This window comes from Schistocerca nitens, chromosome 11 (genome assembly GCF_023898315.1).
Source record: "Schistocerca nitens isolate TAMUIC-IGC-003100 chromosome 11, iqSchNite1.1, whole genome shotgun sequence".
In the NCBI taxonomy this organism is placed as follows: domain Eukaryota; kingdom Metazoa; phylum Arthropoda; class Insecta; order Orthoptera; family Acrididae; genus Schistocerca; species Schistocerca nitens.
In genome coordinates, this window is record NC_064624.1 from 170,493,662 (window position 1) to 170,509,669 (window position 16,008).

The window sequence follows — 16,008 nt, forward strand, 5'->3', positions numbered from 1 at the left end:
ATTTATTAATTGTCAACATTTTGATATTACTAGGGCAAATAAAATAAAGAAAATGAAATGATTTACATTGATTTTCAGATCTTTTTCTTTTCTACCTTTTTTGCTTACGAACCTGTATCACTATTTTTAACTGTCATCATCATCGTCATTGTAACCACAGTTATTAAACGTGGTTTTCCGAAACTCCGTCACCAAAGAAGATGAGTGAATATTCCTGAATTCCAATCGAGAACAATTGCCAAGATGAGAAATATAGAAGTAGATATCCTCGGTGTTGCAAAGCAGCTTAAATCACTTAATAACAGCCAGGCCTACAGTCCAGATTGTACACCAGTCAGGTTCCTTTCGGGGTATGCTGATGCAATAGCTCCATATTTAGCAATTATATACAACTGATCGCTCACAGAAAGTTCGATACCTAAAGACTGGAAAATTGCTCAAGTTACTCCAATACCCAAAAAGGGAAGTAGGAGTAATCCACTGAATTACAGGCCCATATCACTTATGTCAATTTGCAGTGGGTTTGTGGAACATGTACTGTGTTTGAACATTATGAAGTACCTCGAAGGAAACAATTTATTGTCACATAGTCAGCACAGTTTCAGGAAATATCGTTCTTGTGAAACACAACTAGCTCTTTATACTCGTGAAGTAATGAGTGCTATTGACAGGGGATGTGAAATTGATTCCATACTTCTAGATTTCCAGAAGGCTTTCGACACCATTCCTCACAAGCGTCTTGTAACCAAACTGCGTGCCTACGGAGTATCGCCTCAGTTGTGCGACTGGATTCACGATTTCCTGTCAGAAAGGCCACAGTACGTAGTAATAGATGGAAAGTCATCGAGTGAAACAGAAGTAATATCCAGCGTTCACCAAGGAAGTGTTAAAGGCCCTCTATTGTTCCTGATCTATATTAACAACATAGGAGGCAATCTGAGTAGCCGTCTTAGATTGTTTGCAGATGATGCTGTCATTTACCATCTTGTAAAGTCTTCAGATGACCAAAATGAATTGCAAAATGATTTAGATAAGATACATGTATGATGCGGAAAGTGGAAATTGACCCTGAATAAAGAAAAGTTTGAAGTTATTCACATGAGTACTAAAAGAAATCCACTAAAATTCGAGTATGCAATAAGTTGCACAAATTTGAAGGCTATGAATTCAACTAAATACTTAGTGATTACAATTACAAATACCCTAAATTGGAACAATCACATAATTAATGTCGTGGGTAGAGCAAGCCAAAAACTGTGATTCATTGGCAGAACACTTAGATGGTGCAACAGGTCTACCAAAGAGACTGCTTACATCACACTTGTCCGCCCTATTCTGCAGTATTGCTGTGTGGTATGGGATCCGCATCAGGTGGGACTGACGGATGACATTGAAAATGTTCAAAGAAGGGCAGCTGTTTGTATTATTGCGCAATAGGGGAGATAGTACCACAGACATGATATGTGAATTGGAGTGCTGATCATTAAAACAAAGGCGTTTTTCGTTACAACAGGATCTTGTCATGAAATGTCAATCACTAGTTTTCTCCGCCAATTGTGAAAACATTCTTTTGACACCCACCTACATAGGGTGAAACGATCATCGTGATAAAATAAGAGATATCAGGCTCACACCGAAAAGTGTAAGTGCTCATTTTTCCTGCGCACTGTTTGAGAGTGGAACAGTAGAGAGAGAGCTTGAAGGTGGTTCATTGAACCCTCTGCCAGGTGCTTTACTGTGAATAGCAGAGTAATCACATAGATGTAAATGTAGATGATAGCACAGCTGTGAAATTTATATTTTCATTGCCGCAAACATTTGGCAGTTTCTTCCAAATATTTACTATTTCTGAGGTTGTCTTTACAATGGGACCTGAGAACACAGCTAGCTTTCTCTCTTCTTCTTCTTCCTCTTCTTCTCCCCCCCTCCTCTATTACCCCCCCTCTCTTACCCCCCCTCTCTTACCCCCCCCCCTCTCTTACCCCCCCCTCCCCCTCCCTTCCCCCTCCGGAATAGATATCACTTCTAGGCTGGTGAGAGAATGTTACAGTATTTCTCTCTTCCAAATGCTCCAAATGCATCACTTCCCCACCACTCTCCCATTGACAGGACCAGCTGACACACCCCCATTCATTCCCGCAGTATATCACGGCGATTGTTGACAACATTGCAGCAAGAAACATGTTAATACAGCACTGGCCCCTGTCTTGACTTTTACTGTATCCTGCAGAAATGAATACTATTGTCGAGTATTTGCCCAATTTTAAAGTAGTTGTATTACGATTACAAATGGATTCGTGCGAACTGCGGTTTAAATGTTGTAGATGTTGATTAAAAGCCAAAGTACGTGGTATAGATGCCCTCTATTGGCAATACAACAAAATTTGCTGCCTGTTCAGCCCTCCCTCCCTGCAGTCATCCTGGCTCCCAGCCAAATTGGTGTCACTGTTCACCTTCCTACCCTTCTGTAATGCTGAGCTTGAGTAACAGCGAAACACAGACTGCAATATCGTCTGGGTGCAGGTCATACATAACACCACCAATGAATGCATAAATAAAAGATCACAATTACGATTCAGTCTCATTCTTGAACTTTCACTCATCCTGCAATCTGGCAACATCTGTCGATACTGATACGTCTTTCCTCTGCAACTTGTTCTTATTTCCTTTGTTAGACATTTCATTCTGGATTAATTTTACTTCTAATTTTAACTAAGTGTCACCTTCATGCTCTAAAGTTGACTAAAAACTGGTGGTGTTTTTACCTGGTGTTCTAATACATGAACAGTGATTGAATTTCTCATGCATAATCCACTTGGTAAATCATTGCAGTCTTTCATATTGCTCTGTGTTTAAATCAACTAACATTTTTTGGAGGCACAACATTTCTCTTTGTGAATGTACCTTTACTTAAAAAGCAGCATTAAAATTTGTGTGTGGTATCCATACATAATATGAGAACATTTATTGCAAACCTGCTCCAATACAACAAAAGTTTGAAATGCTATCTGCTCCTGTGTTTCACAAATCCCTCAAATTTTAATCAGAGCAACAGACCGTTGTAGTAGCTAGTTCATAGCTTCTCGTGCTCTCACTTGCACTAGCGCCACACGAGTCAGTATCACGCGATTGTTCTAGCAATGTCAATACTGTATCTGGTGCTTCGGCGTATCAGGAAATCTCGAGCCTGTTGGAATGTGAGTATCGTTTGCCGAACCCTGCCCTTCCAGATTCTTCAAAATAAATCTGCACATGACCGCAGCAGCCAAAGTTACATCTCTAAACATAAGCTTACCCCTAGAAACATAATACTACCCCTATATACTCTACAAAACATCATCATAATAATGTTGACTGTCAGCACCAATAATTTAGTATGTGGATATAAGATGATGCTATATATTCCCAATGATTAATCTGGGGAAAAAAAAAGTGTCTTATATTCAAGTAAGTATAGTAAATTCCTAACAGTTTATTTATTTATTTATTTACATGCCAAGTTTCTTAAAACCAAATTGAGGAGCAAATCTCCAAGGTCATGGAATGTGTCAGTACGTGAAATTACAACATAAAAGTAATAAAAGTTAAAAATAAAATGTTTATGAACCCAAAAAAAAAGTCAAGCCATAAGTTTCAGTAAATGCAGTCAACAATATAACGTAAGAATCAGCTTAATATTTCAAGGAACTCCTTGGCAGAGTAGGAGGAGTGAGCATGAAGAAACTCTTTTAGATTCGATTTGAAAGCACGTTGATTACTGCTAAGAGTTTTTAATTCTTGTGGAAGCGTATCGAAAATGGGTGCAGCAGTATACTGGAGTTGAGGAAGTCCAATTGAAATGCAGGTTGGATTTCTGCTGAGTATTAACTGAGTGAAAGCTGCTTATTCTTGGGGAATAAGCTGATGTTGTTAAAATGAAACAACAGTACAGAATGTATATATTGATACGGCAATGTCAAAATATCCAGACTAGTGAACAGGGGTCGACAAGAGGTTTGCAAACTTACACCACTTATCGCCCGAACCGCCTGTTTCTGAGCCAAAAATACCCTTTTAGAATGGCAAGAGCTACCCCAAAATATATATGACATAAACAAATGAAAATAAGCAAAGCAGACTGATTTTCGTGTCAAACGATCACTTACTTCGGACACCATTCGAATAGTAAAAATGGCATCATTGAGTCTTTGAACAAGATCCTGGACATGGAATTTCCACAATAGTCTACTATCTATCTGAACATCTAGAAAACTGAGCTGTTCAGTTTCACTAATCGTATGCCCATTCTGTAAAATTAGAATGTCGTGTTTTGTTGAATTGTGTGTTAGAAACTGTAAAAACTGTGTCTTACTGTGAACTTGTGTCATGAACTGCCCTATTTGAAACCGAGCCAATGTTGCACACATCGTTTACTACCAAGCCAGTGTCATTACCAAACAGAAATGTTTTAGAGTCATCTGAAATAATAGAGGGCATATCATTTATATAAATAAGGAACAGGAGTGGCCCCAACACTGATCCCTGGGGCACCACCCATTTGACAGTACCCCACTCAGACCCCACATCACAGCCATTCTCAACATTGTGAATAATGACCTTTCGCTGTCTGTTACTAAAGTAAGAGGTGAACCAATTGTGAGCTACTTCTCGTATTCTGTAATGGCCCAACTTCTGGAGCAATATTTTGTGACCAACAGTCAAATGTCTGAGTTAAATCAAAAAATACGCCAAGCGTTCGAAACGTTTTGTTTATCCCATGCAGTTCCTCACAGAGAAAAGAGAACACAGCATTTTCAGTTGTCAAATGACTTCTAAAGTCGAACTGTACATTTGATAGCAAATCGTGTGATATAAAATGATCAATTAACCTTACATACACAGCCTTTCAATAACTTTAGCAAACACTGGTGGCATAGAAGTAGGACTAAAATTGTCTACATTATCCCTTTCCCCTTTTTTATACAACGGCATTACTACTGAGTGCTTTAATCGTTCAGGAAATTGACCGTTCCTAATGAAAAAATTACAAAAATGGCTATTTACAGGACTAACATGTGCAGCACAGTACTTTAATATTCTGCTAGGTACTCCATATCTGTGAGAGTTCTTAGTCCTCGGTGATTTAATTATTGACTCAATCTTCCCCTTGTGTGTATCACAGAGGAGTATTTCAGACATGATTCTCAGAAAGGCACTTGCCAAGAGAGTTATATGGTTCCCCGTAGAAACTAAATTTTTTATTTAATTCACCAGCAACACTGAGAAAATGATTGTTAAATATTGAACATATATCTGATTTATCAGTAACAGAAATATTTTTACTACGAACTGACTGTATATCGTTGACCTTATGCTGCTGATCAAATACTTCCTTCACAACTGACCATATGGTTTTAATTTTATCATGTGAATTTGCTATTCTATTTACTCACCACATACTCTTTGCCATCCTAATAGCATTTTTAAGCACCTCAGAATATTGTTTGTAATGGGCAACTGTAGCCTGATTGTGACTACTTCTAATGTTTTGATATAATTCCCACTTTGTTCTACATGATATCCAGTCTTTTCATATATGTGTAGCTAGACCTTTACAAGGTCCACTTGTTGTTCAACTACGCACTGCAGCTGTACAGTAACAAGATAAGAAATAGTGGCACCGAATTGGACCAGTTCGTCTTTGTTTCCCAGGTTCGGTGGGGCGCACCTGACGACAGAAGGAAAGAATATGGTGGATGCCGAGAAGATGTCGAAGTACGCGTCAGACCCTCGACAGGGCACGACGAATGCACTACACCGCGAACTGCAGGAGAACCTGCGGAAGCGCAGGTACGACTTCTCGAGGGCGGAGGCCGCGGTTGCCGCCTGCTCCAGGAACAAGAAGCCACAAGGTGAGCCGGCCAGACTCTTCTTGGCGATTTACACTAGTTGTCACCTGTCATTTGAGGTCCGAAGTTGTGTGGTCTTGCGTGAAGTACTGCCTTTAGGCAGTAGCCATGAGAGATGGGCAAACTCGTTCATCCTTGGGAATTAGTTCACTGCTGATCGTTCTTTTTTGGGAACTGTTCATTTTTACTTGTTCACCGTTCATTGTGCTTGGTATCTGGTTCTTATTAAAAACTGAAAACTAGTAGTGTAGGTGACTGAAGGATGGAGGGCACAAAGAGGGGGCATTTGCCTCCCTCCTCGAGTACAGAGTTTTTATTCATTACAGAATTCTTAGACACTTTTATAAGTAATTTCTGTGATTCTGCAGAACCTCTCGTTTAGCCAACCGTGGCCTTGTGTGGCTGATCGCAGGGAAATAATATAGGGTGGCGCACGGAAAACCGGCCCCAAGTACAGACTGCTCGCCAATTATGGACGATGTGTTGCCCGTTACGAGCAGATACAGCAAACAGACAAACATGTAGTAATTAGGCAGTGAAGAAATAACAAGCTAATGCAAGCAACAATTGTGAAACAATCGATGACGATGTACAGAGAGCTGGAGAAGAGAGCATGAAAATCTCACGCGACGCTCATAAGCGATAGCTCATGTAGTCTTGAAAACCTGTTGGTGGCTGTTTCCCAACTTAAAAGACCACAAGTGTCTTGTATAAAATTCTTCCTTTCGACTTCCACTACGTAGCTATGCTACGTTGTAAACAATAATCGTTTACACCCTATATATACTTCACGTTCTCTCCGAGTTCGTAGGCGAAGTAGAGACTTTATGGAAGCATAAAATAAAATGTGGTTTTCTCATACTTGCGTCACACGCTTAGTAAAAATTAGGTTTTTATGTTGCATTATTAAAGTTAATGCAACAATAGTAATAATAATTAACTTTGCAGTTATAAAGTTTTTAGTTTTAAAACTCCTTCTGAACAATTGTTTTTGAGATAATAAGTAAATACGATTTTATGGCAATCTATGTCTTTTCAAATGGAGAGGCACTGCTTTTCCTACTGAGCCAAAATGACCCACAACCCACTTCCCCCCCCCCCCCCCCCCCCAAAAGAAACCAAACTTGCAGGGGTAATGCAAACTGGAAACAACCAAACTTAAAAATAATTAGAGCCTTCCTAAATGTAATGTTTTCTATATGAAAGATACACGAAAATCGTTTTATATGAATTTTCTTACACTAAAAATTAAGCAAATTATTCAAAGTTAGCTGCTGAATCAAGTCGATGAAACCAAAAAATATATGAATAACAAAAAAAAAAAAAAAAAAAAAAACTTGCCTTGTTATAAGTATGTCTTCTGCTGTTCATCGATATAATGAAGTGAGCTGATATGCTCTTTTGTTACCTGAAAAGATGTACCTATTTCATACAACGTAATTTACGTAACTATAAAATACTTTTTGATTACCAGTTGTGGATGCTGAATAGCCAGAACCAAGTGCAAGAACAGTTTGCAACACATGTAAAATAGGGGAGTGCAGTGAACGAAACGAGCAACTGGATACTGAACTAACTAGGGGCAGTCGGCAGTGGAACTGAGACAGGTGGTCACGCGAAGAACGACGAGAGCGGCCGAGGGAGACCGAGACTGAGACGAGCACGCGACCGTGGCTGGAACGAGAACTGCCCAAGTGACCGCCGCGACCGAAGTGAACTAGTGAACTATGAGCCGATCGTTCCTCATTCCCAGGAACTAAAAGTAGACCGCCGCGACCAAAGTGAACTATGAACCGATCATTCCTCGTTCTCGGGAACTATAAGTAGACCGCCGCGACCGAAGTGTACTATGAACCGATCGTTCCTTGGAATTCGTTCATCTTGGTGAACCGTTCCTTTGCACCCGTTCGTTCGTGAACTACCCATCTCTTAGCAGCCACAGCACTCTGCTCTCCACACCTATCTCCTGCACAAATACAGGGTTGTTCCAAGAGGAATGTTCTAAAACCAGGGATGTGAGAGGAATACTTACTTGAAGCAGAAAACTTCATGTGGACATATGGCCTATTCCAAATTGTTTCTGAGATAGAAAGCATTTAGTGTCACTTTTGTGTGTTTTTCTCGAATAACTCAAAAACTGCAGCCTCTAGTGAAAAAGTTTTGCAATACGTAATTAAACTACATTAAATTTTCAACAAAGAAGATCCTAGTCTTTTTTTCTGTAGGACTGGTAGTTTACACGAAGAGAGCGAGAGGATATTGAAAATTTTGTGCGATGGGCTGTAGCTTAGATTGATTTTGTAGACCAGTTTGAGGTAGTTTCACGACTTGTTAGAACACAAATGTCCTGTATCTAATTGTTCGTCTCTACATCTAGATCTAGATCTACATCGATACTTCGCAATCCACCTTACAGCGCGTGGCTGAGGGTACCCAATACCACAACTAGTCATTTCCTTTCGTGTTCCAATTGCAAGTAGCATGAGGGAAAATCAACTGTCTGTATGCCTCGTTATGAGCCCTAATTTCTCATATCGTATTTTCATTGTCCTTACACACAGTGTATGTTGGTGGCAGTGCCATCGTTCTGCAGTCAGCTTCAAATGCTGGTTCTCTAAATTTTCCCCATACTGTTCCTCAAAAAGAAAATCGCCTTGCCTCCAAGAACTGCCATTTCAGTTTCCGAAGTATCTCTGTAATACGTGTGTGTTGTTTGTGGAGCTGGTACAGGTCTCAATTGCTTGAGCAGGGCTCGAGAATAGTTCACACTAGCATCCTATATGTGGTCCACTCTACAGATGAACCACACTTTCCTAGAATTCTTCAAATAAACCAAAGTCAAGTCGCCTTTCCTACCACAATTCTCACACTCTTGTTCCATTTCATATCATTCTGTAGTGTTATGCTCAGATATTTAAATATAATATAATGGTTTATTTGTCCATAATAACTTTTACAGTCGTGGACATAGTCAGTCAGTACATACATGAACAATAATAATTGTTTAGTAGTAGAAATAAAGTACACTCTTTGACATAAAACTTGACCGGCGGCCGGCCGCTTCAGAGGCTAAGTCCGCGCCGATCGCGACATGGGACAAAAAAACTGGCCAACTCGCTAATTCTCTAAGTCCGGTTATCTGCACAATCTGGCAACACTGTAGACTGCGACACTTCCTGGAGGAAAACTTGTCCCATGATAGAGAAACTCTAGGCTGATTACGCCTGTGGTCTAGCGGTAGCGTGCGTTGTTTCTGTTCATAATGTCAGTGGATGGAGAGCAGCTGGCATAAAATATTTTTATAGCCTCTTCTGTCTGAATGCTGAAGACGTGAATGTAATGGTAGCGCAGATTCAATCTATTTCGCTTTGTGACACACCGATATCAAAATTTTATCCAGTAACGATTTTGGAGCAGATTTCCTGCAGACTGTCCTCCTCTGGACGCCGTATGCGGCAAAGCTCCGGGATCCATTTGCTGGCTACTGGCAGCGGCCGTGGCGACAGCAGCGGCGCTGCACTCCCCCGTTCTTTATCGAAAGCGCCTGCTACCGCTCATCGCTTTTGATGATTTAAAACACTTTATTATTAAATGTTGCTCCACAGAAAATTTCTACAATTTCCATTGACGCTCAGAAGCAACGGAGACAGACGCCCTGATTAGTAGGCGGGTATTATATTACATTAATCGGCAAGAGCTGAGTATGGGCCGAAATTAATTTTATAGACTGGGACGAAATTAAACCACCTCACTACATTCGATGAATTTATAAATGCTTCATACCTCGTTTCTTTTCCTTTCAAACTCAATTATTTGTGCAACTTTTGGTCAATGTTTGGATGTTTTCGTCAAGCCAGAGTGAGCGTCTGTGGTGTAAAGTGTATTTCAGTTCTTGTTTCATTCCTTATGGTAAGTCTATGCGATAAACTGTGTGAATACCTTGCAATGCAGGAACACTGCACATTTGGAGTTCCATGTATGGGTTCATGAAGTATTTATTGTTGATCGGAAGTGATAGTTAAGGTCATCAGATTTAAACCAGAAAAATTTGTCGTTTTGAAGGTTTCAGAGAACGGAAAGGAATTGCTAACGCCGGTGTTAGAAAACGTCTACAGTTAAATGCTATTGCAAAAATTTAGAAGAAGGGAACTATATGAATGAACATGTGCACTTCATAAACAACCTTCTGACATGTTAGACCTATATGACGAACAAAGCTCAAATTTATATCGTTGACAGTCGGTTTGAATCTTTTCAGGGTCTATTTTACAGTGAAGCACCTTGGAATTTTCAAAGCAGAAATCCATGATATTAACTTAATTTACTAAGTCGAAATCGGACGAAGATTGATGTTTAAAGGCATTCTTCAGATTTCGCATAAGAAATTTTTACTAGCAGTTTGCAACTCCATTAATTAAAATGGAAAATAAAAGGTTGTAGTCAGCGGCTTCTACCGTGATTCGAACTGCTATGTCTTATAGTACAAGCACTGCAACGCACAAGGGAACCTCTGAGCTAACGACACACTGGCGGCCAGAGGCGGACTATAGTCACTGCGATGTTGCCTGAGCCTCAAAACGCAACCTTAAACACACGAACAGAGGAGGTGGAGATTACTGTTTTAACGTCCCGTCGACAACGATGTCATTAGAGACGGAGCACAAGCTCGGATTAGGGAAGGATGGGGAAGGAAATCGGCCGTGCCCTTCCTAAGGAACCATCCCGGCATTTGCCTGAAACGATTTAGGGAAATCATTGAAAACCTAAATCAGGATGGCCGGGCGCGGGATTGCACCGTCGTCCTCCCGAATGCACACACAAACAGGTGTTACTTATGTGAAGAACGCCGTTCTTGGAGTCCAGAAATTAAATATACTTTCTAATTGTGTCATCTTGCGGTGGATTATATCGTACGAGTCTTCGATGTGGAAAACGAATGTCAAGTGAATTTAGCGAGGTAACACCGACCTACACCCGGAAGTAAATGCACTATCAGAGTGTTGACAAATACTTGCTACGACGCTGCCATTTCTAGGCTCTCTGACGAGGCAGCTCTTCAGCGAAATGCTTGCAATGATTCTCCGATACGGTTCTTCAGAGTGGAGACGCGCGCGCACGTTTGGTTTTTATGCGGCTTTCTCCCCTGATGGTTTCTGATGTCGCCTTGTGGGCTATGTATACATATGAGACATTCAATTATCATTAATCCAGAATCATACAAGTTTCAGCTTCCGGCGTGGAAGAAGGCTGTTGACGCCGACATTATATCATTTCAACGTAGGGAAAGCAAAACGGATCATTCAATGTTTCTCATTCAACATAAAGCATGTGAGATAATTTTCCGTAACGTTCATAATCATCTAAAAATACAAACGAAGTAAAAATACACCGGAAGCTTATTCGAATTGAATATAACGCTTTGCACCTCAATGTCGAATTTGTCCACTTGCAAATCTTTTGCAGCATACACATAGAATGTCATGATTACCACGAGAATGAAGAAATATGTTGGTAAGGATGGAAGCAAGAAGAGACGCAGTCAACAAATATTCTATTCCTCATGGCATTCATTTCATTTGACACGTAAGAAGAGGTAAAGCGGGAATTTACTTTCGTTAACACGAAAGATATGCCGCACATATTGATAACGAGGAAGTCTGCGTCTTCATACGTTTCCTCCTTGAAATCTGTATGCTCTATTATATACTAAGTAGCCCGATCATTGTTTCAGTAATGTTACCCTCTTGTTTGACCCCGTAACGATGAACAGATTCCAAATGCATGTCTCCCTTCCTCGGTTGTTTTTTGTGTTTTATTGCTTGGAATTCCTGAAGCAGACCACTGTGCCTTCCCCCCTCGTGGGTTAGGTCTCAAAACTAAACCGCTTTGTATCCAATGGCATAATTTATTCAGACAGCATCAGCATAAGACTATCAAACAAAGCCTTCCATTTACAGTTGCAGCACTCTAACCAGCACTGACCAAAGTGTAATCCACGGTCATGGTCCTAAATTAACAGCTGTCTGCTACTGTGGCAAAGTCCGTACTACACTTTCGATTCCGCAGCACCATTTTATCTGGTAACACTGTGTAGTTGCACAGTTGTGCTACCAGGTCTGTCCTCACACTGTCAACTTTATGTATCTCACTTCTCCTGTAGCGTAGATCACGAGGAGTCGAAGTAAATGAGTGTATTCTGCATGACGTAACATTCAGTATTCCCTTCTTTCATAGCCACTCTTCATGTGCATCGATACCAAATAGGAATGCGAAAACTCTTGCGAGTGAGAGAATGACAATAACAATCGTAACAAGAACAAGCAAATAATGAATGATGTTTATTCCAATGCAGAACGAGAATGGCTTTAAATATAAAAATCTGTATCTATATCTATATCCATATCTATTGATCTTTGAGTTGGCGCAATGCAAATATATTCTTAGCATTTAGTTACTGAATTTAGTTCTGGATGTTTGCAGAGAAAAGTCGGTACTTCTCGCTAGTGTAATATAATGTGAACCAGCAACTACCCTTTCCTTAGAACACGACTCAAGCAGGTCCAGTAGGTAGCAAGGCACTGCTGCATTCTGTTCCCTGACATTGCTCTGATGACGGTTAATGCAGATAGTTCCGATTATGAAATACAAAACGTATTGCAGGTTAGTTCCTAGGATAGTAACATTAAATTTGCGTTGTAGACGGCACATGAACGTGACGACTATCCATATTACTCATCAGTATAAAAAAACAATATTTTGGGAATTTAGCAGGATTACTCAAAATGAATTCTGAAATTGGGTGACTGACTGCACAGGTGCTAAACGTCGTCAAGAGTATACGATGTCCTAATCGTATTAGGAATATGAAGATCGTCTTCGACAGCTCGCAACTTTCACATTGCTATCTCCACCCTACTCCAGACAGCCCTCGGTGGAGTTGCACTACGTTGCCGATGTTATGGAAGGCCTTCAAACCGACAACAGACCACATATTGAAAAATACAAGCGAATTCTCTTGCAGCGTAAGCTTATTGTAACTAATCTAAAAATTATTGGAGAGGAACATTGTCCTATTCAAAAAAAGTAAAATGTTACACACTGTTGACGTCAAACGGACATTATCTATGTCCTGTCTTGTGTCCTACTCATCTATAATATCAAGTGTACTGTGAAAATGATTATATATAATGGATGATAGGGTAATGCATTGATACCAGATGGTGGGGGCCGGCCGGTGTGGCCGTGCGGTTCTAGGCGCTTCAGTCTGGAACCGCGTGACCGCTACGGTCGCAGGTTCGAATCCTGCATAGGGCATGGATGTGTGTGATGTCCTTAGGTTGGTTAGGTTTAAGTAGTTCTAAGTTCTAGGCGACTGATGACCTTAGAAGTTAAGTCCCATAGTGCTCAGAGCCATTTGAACCATTTGAACTATTTAACACAAAATGACATTAAAAATTAAAGTTATTCACGAGCAGCTAGTTGAGAATATGTATGAACATTAAATGACACGACGAACTGAAATAATATGACGAAGAGTTCAGCGCTCACTGGGAATAGAGCCCCACACATATCGTTGTTGACTACACACAAAGAGACGTCAGCTACCGAATTTTTATCCACCAGCTGCTCAGAATAGCATCTTGAACTTACAGTCATCTCGCAAATAGTTCTGTGTCTCACTGGGAGTTAAAAACGTCAGAAATCGTTCGTGTTGACAACGAATGAAAATACATTAAAAATCAAAATTATTATCCACCAGCAGATAGGTGTTCTCATGATAGAGCTTGATAATACATAATTAAATCTTAAGTGCCGGGCCAGGATTCGATCCCATTCACGCGTAATATGTGAAGGTGTTGAGGAATCTGCAGTTTTGAACAAACAACAAATTGTAGGCGAGCTGTATTGCCACGAAGGGATCAAATTCCACGTTAAGGGCGGTCTGAGTTGCATTCCCAGTTTAGAACCAATTTTATCGACGTACAGAAGCTCAAATAAAAGATGGAATAAGTGTCCTGTGACCATACATAGCGTTTGTGTCGTCACTTGAAATAAATAACTAGTATAAGAAAGGTTACTGGTGATAGAGTTTCTACATGTCGCCACTCCAGACTTTATTGTGGTTCAACCTACCGTCTACTTGGTAAAGAAGGAATATCATCTTTAATGTGAATTTTCAGACCACGCAGCCATTATATCTCCTTCACTTGGTGTAGCCAGGAGAGAATGGAATCTGTCTCTCCCTATCTAAAATCATTGACGGAAGTGGGAATCGAACCCAGACCATAGGTATAACAACCTACCATCCGTCCAACAGACCACGAAATCCTCTTCTCTGCGAGTCATTTTTCTATCGTAACGCAGTTGCGCCACACTTGATGAGAATTCTGACACACAGGCTCCCTGTAGTAATTTGCCGCATGTTCACTAAATTCATTTACTTGGTTGACCGAATCACCATGAACTAGCTGCCTCGGCTACCCAGTGCATACATTCGACTATTTTGTAATCACAGAAATAAAATCACGTAACTGCCACCTACACACAACTGCCAACAGTGTAGGATGCAGAAGTTTAAATAGGAAGTGTTCCTTTCCACTTGAGCTATTCTATTGCACTATCTGTTACTAGAAAACGTCGTTCAGTCCAAAAGAAAAGCTGTAACTGTTTGTCTCTCAGAAGTCAAGACCTGGCCATATGCATAATCTCACAGTGCTGTGGAATCCAAAAGTTCTGGAGGAATAGTTGCCGAGCTCTGGAGCTGCTGTAGCTACGTGTCAGCTTGTAGCATAGATAAGATGTCGCGAGTTCGAATACATTCAGTGCTACATTTTTTAAAACGCAATTCTGGTCTCTGCTGAAGGTATCAATCTAATGGAACTTTGAACATAATTCCCTTCACTTCTCAACCCAAAGTAGTCGCATGTGGAAAAAGGGCTAACTACTGTGACATTTTGTTCTATTCAGGTTTAATAGACAGCAGGCAGCAGATGCATCTCGAAGATGTGCAGGGAGAGCGCATCATGCCATAATATGTCAGAAAAGTATTTTCTACATTAGCTGTCGTGTGGTAGTGATATTTTATTCTTCTTCAAACTTTGACAGCTTTAACTCAGAACAAGTTTTCTACATGCATGTAATCAATAAACTGCATGTGCATTGTCAGACTGTCATAGGTAACATCAGAGAATTCGCATATATCGTTGATGATTAATTTCTCTCTCATGTTTACTATTGTTTTAACAACACTAAAGGAAACCTTACGAAAATTGTGCACTGTATTATAAGAAATGAAATAAAACTAACCATGATAACCTTACGACGAAAGTATCTGTACACAAGCATGCCTCTATCGACACGAATTAGTAAAATACTACTCACTTAGATTTTGATTGGGTCTGTGTTTAATTGGTATGCTGTGTCATACTCAAGAGGTATGCAAATGTGGCATTTCATAAATATAGTTACGTATTCCTAGAAACCCAAAATTCGCTTGGCAGCAGCGGAAAGAGGTCTTACCTGTTGTGCAGCATTGTAAGTTTTTCAACATTGCACTATGAGCTGAAAGCATTTTCTTGCGATTTCCTTATTGATGTTTGATCTGACTGCTTGTAGCTCTTTCACAGAAGGGATAAAAACGTTACAGTCAGTGAGACTGGAACTGCGAACCGTAACAGACGGTTTTTCACAGGTCAGCACGCTACCACAGAGCTGGCGAGGAGGTATGGGTCTTAGCTTCCTATTACGAGGGCAATAGTAACTAGAACTCGTAAACCGCTATTTGAAGGTCGAGATTAGTTGCGGTTTCCACCTGCAACGACTTTCCTGGGCTGAAAACCGTAAATTTTCAATCTTTTGTTACCCTTAATAACTCAGATTATTCAATGGAAATGACAAGTAAAATCAAGTGAACTTTGAGGCTTAATTCCGTGCACACCAGGAAGTAACTCGTCGATCACAGAGTTGCCAAACATACGTTGCCTTGTTGCCAAATCTCAGTTACAGTACCAGCAGGAAGAAGACGAACCGATGTGATCCTACAGCGGTCTGGGAAGTGACCATAGCTGGTGTCTCCAAGTCGCGGCTGCTACGGCCTGGAATACGTAATGCGTCTCACTCG

At 40.4% G+C, this 16,008-nt stretch overlaps 1 protein-coding gene across 1 annotated transcript in view; it reads left to right on the forward strand.

The window, feature by feature from the left end:
• LOC126213061 (tRNA-dihydrouridine(47) synthase [NAD(P)(+)]-like) overlaps positions 1–16,008 on the forward strand; it is a 213,678-nt gene that overhangs the window by 84,851 nt on the left and 112,819 nt on the right. The window contains exon 4 of the mRNA XM_049940635.1: positions 5,692–5,891. Coding sequence (XP_049796592.1) covers positions 5,692–5,891 — 200 coding nt within the window. The remainder of the gene's footprint in view (positions 1–5,691; positions 5,892–16,008) is intronic.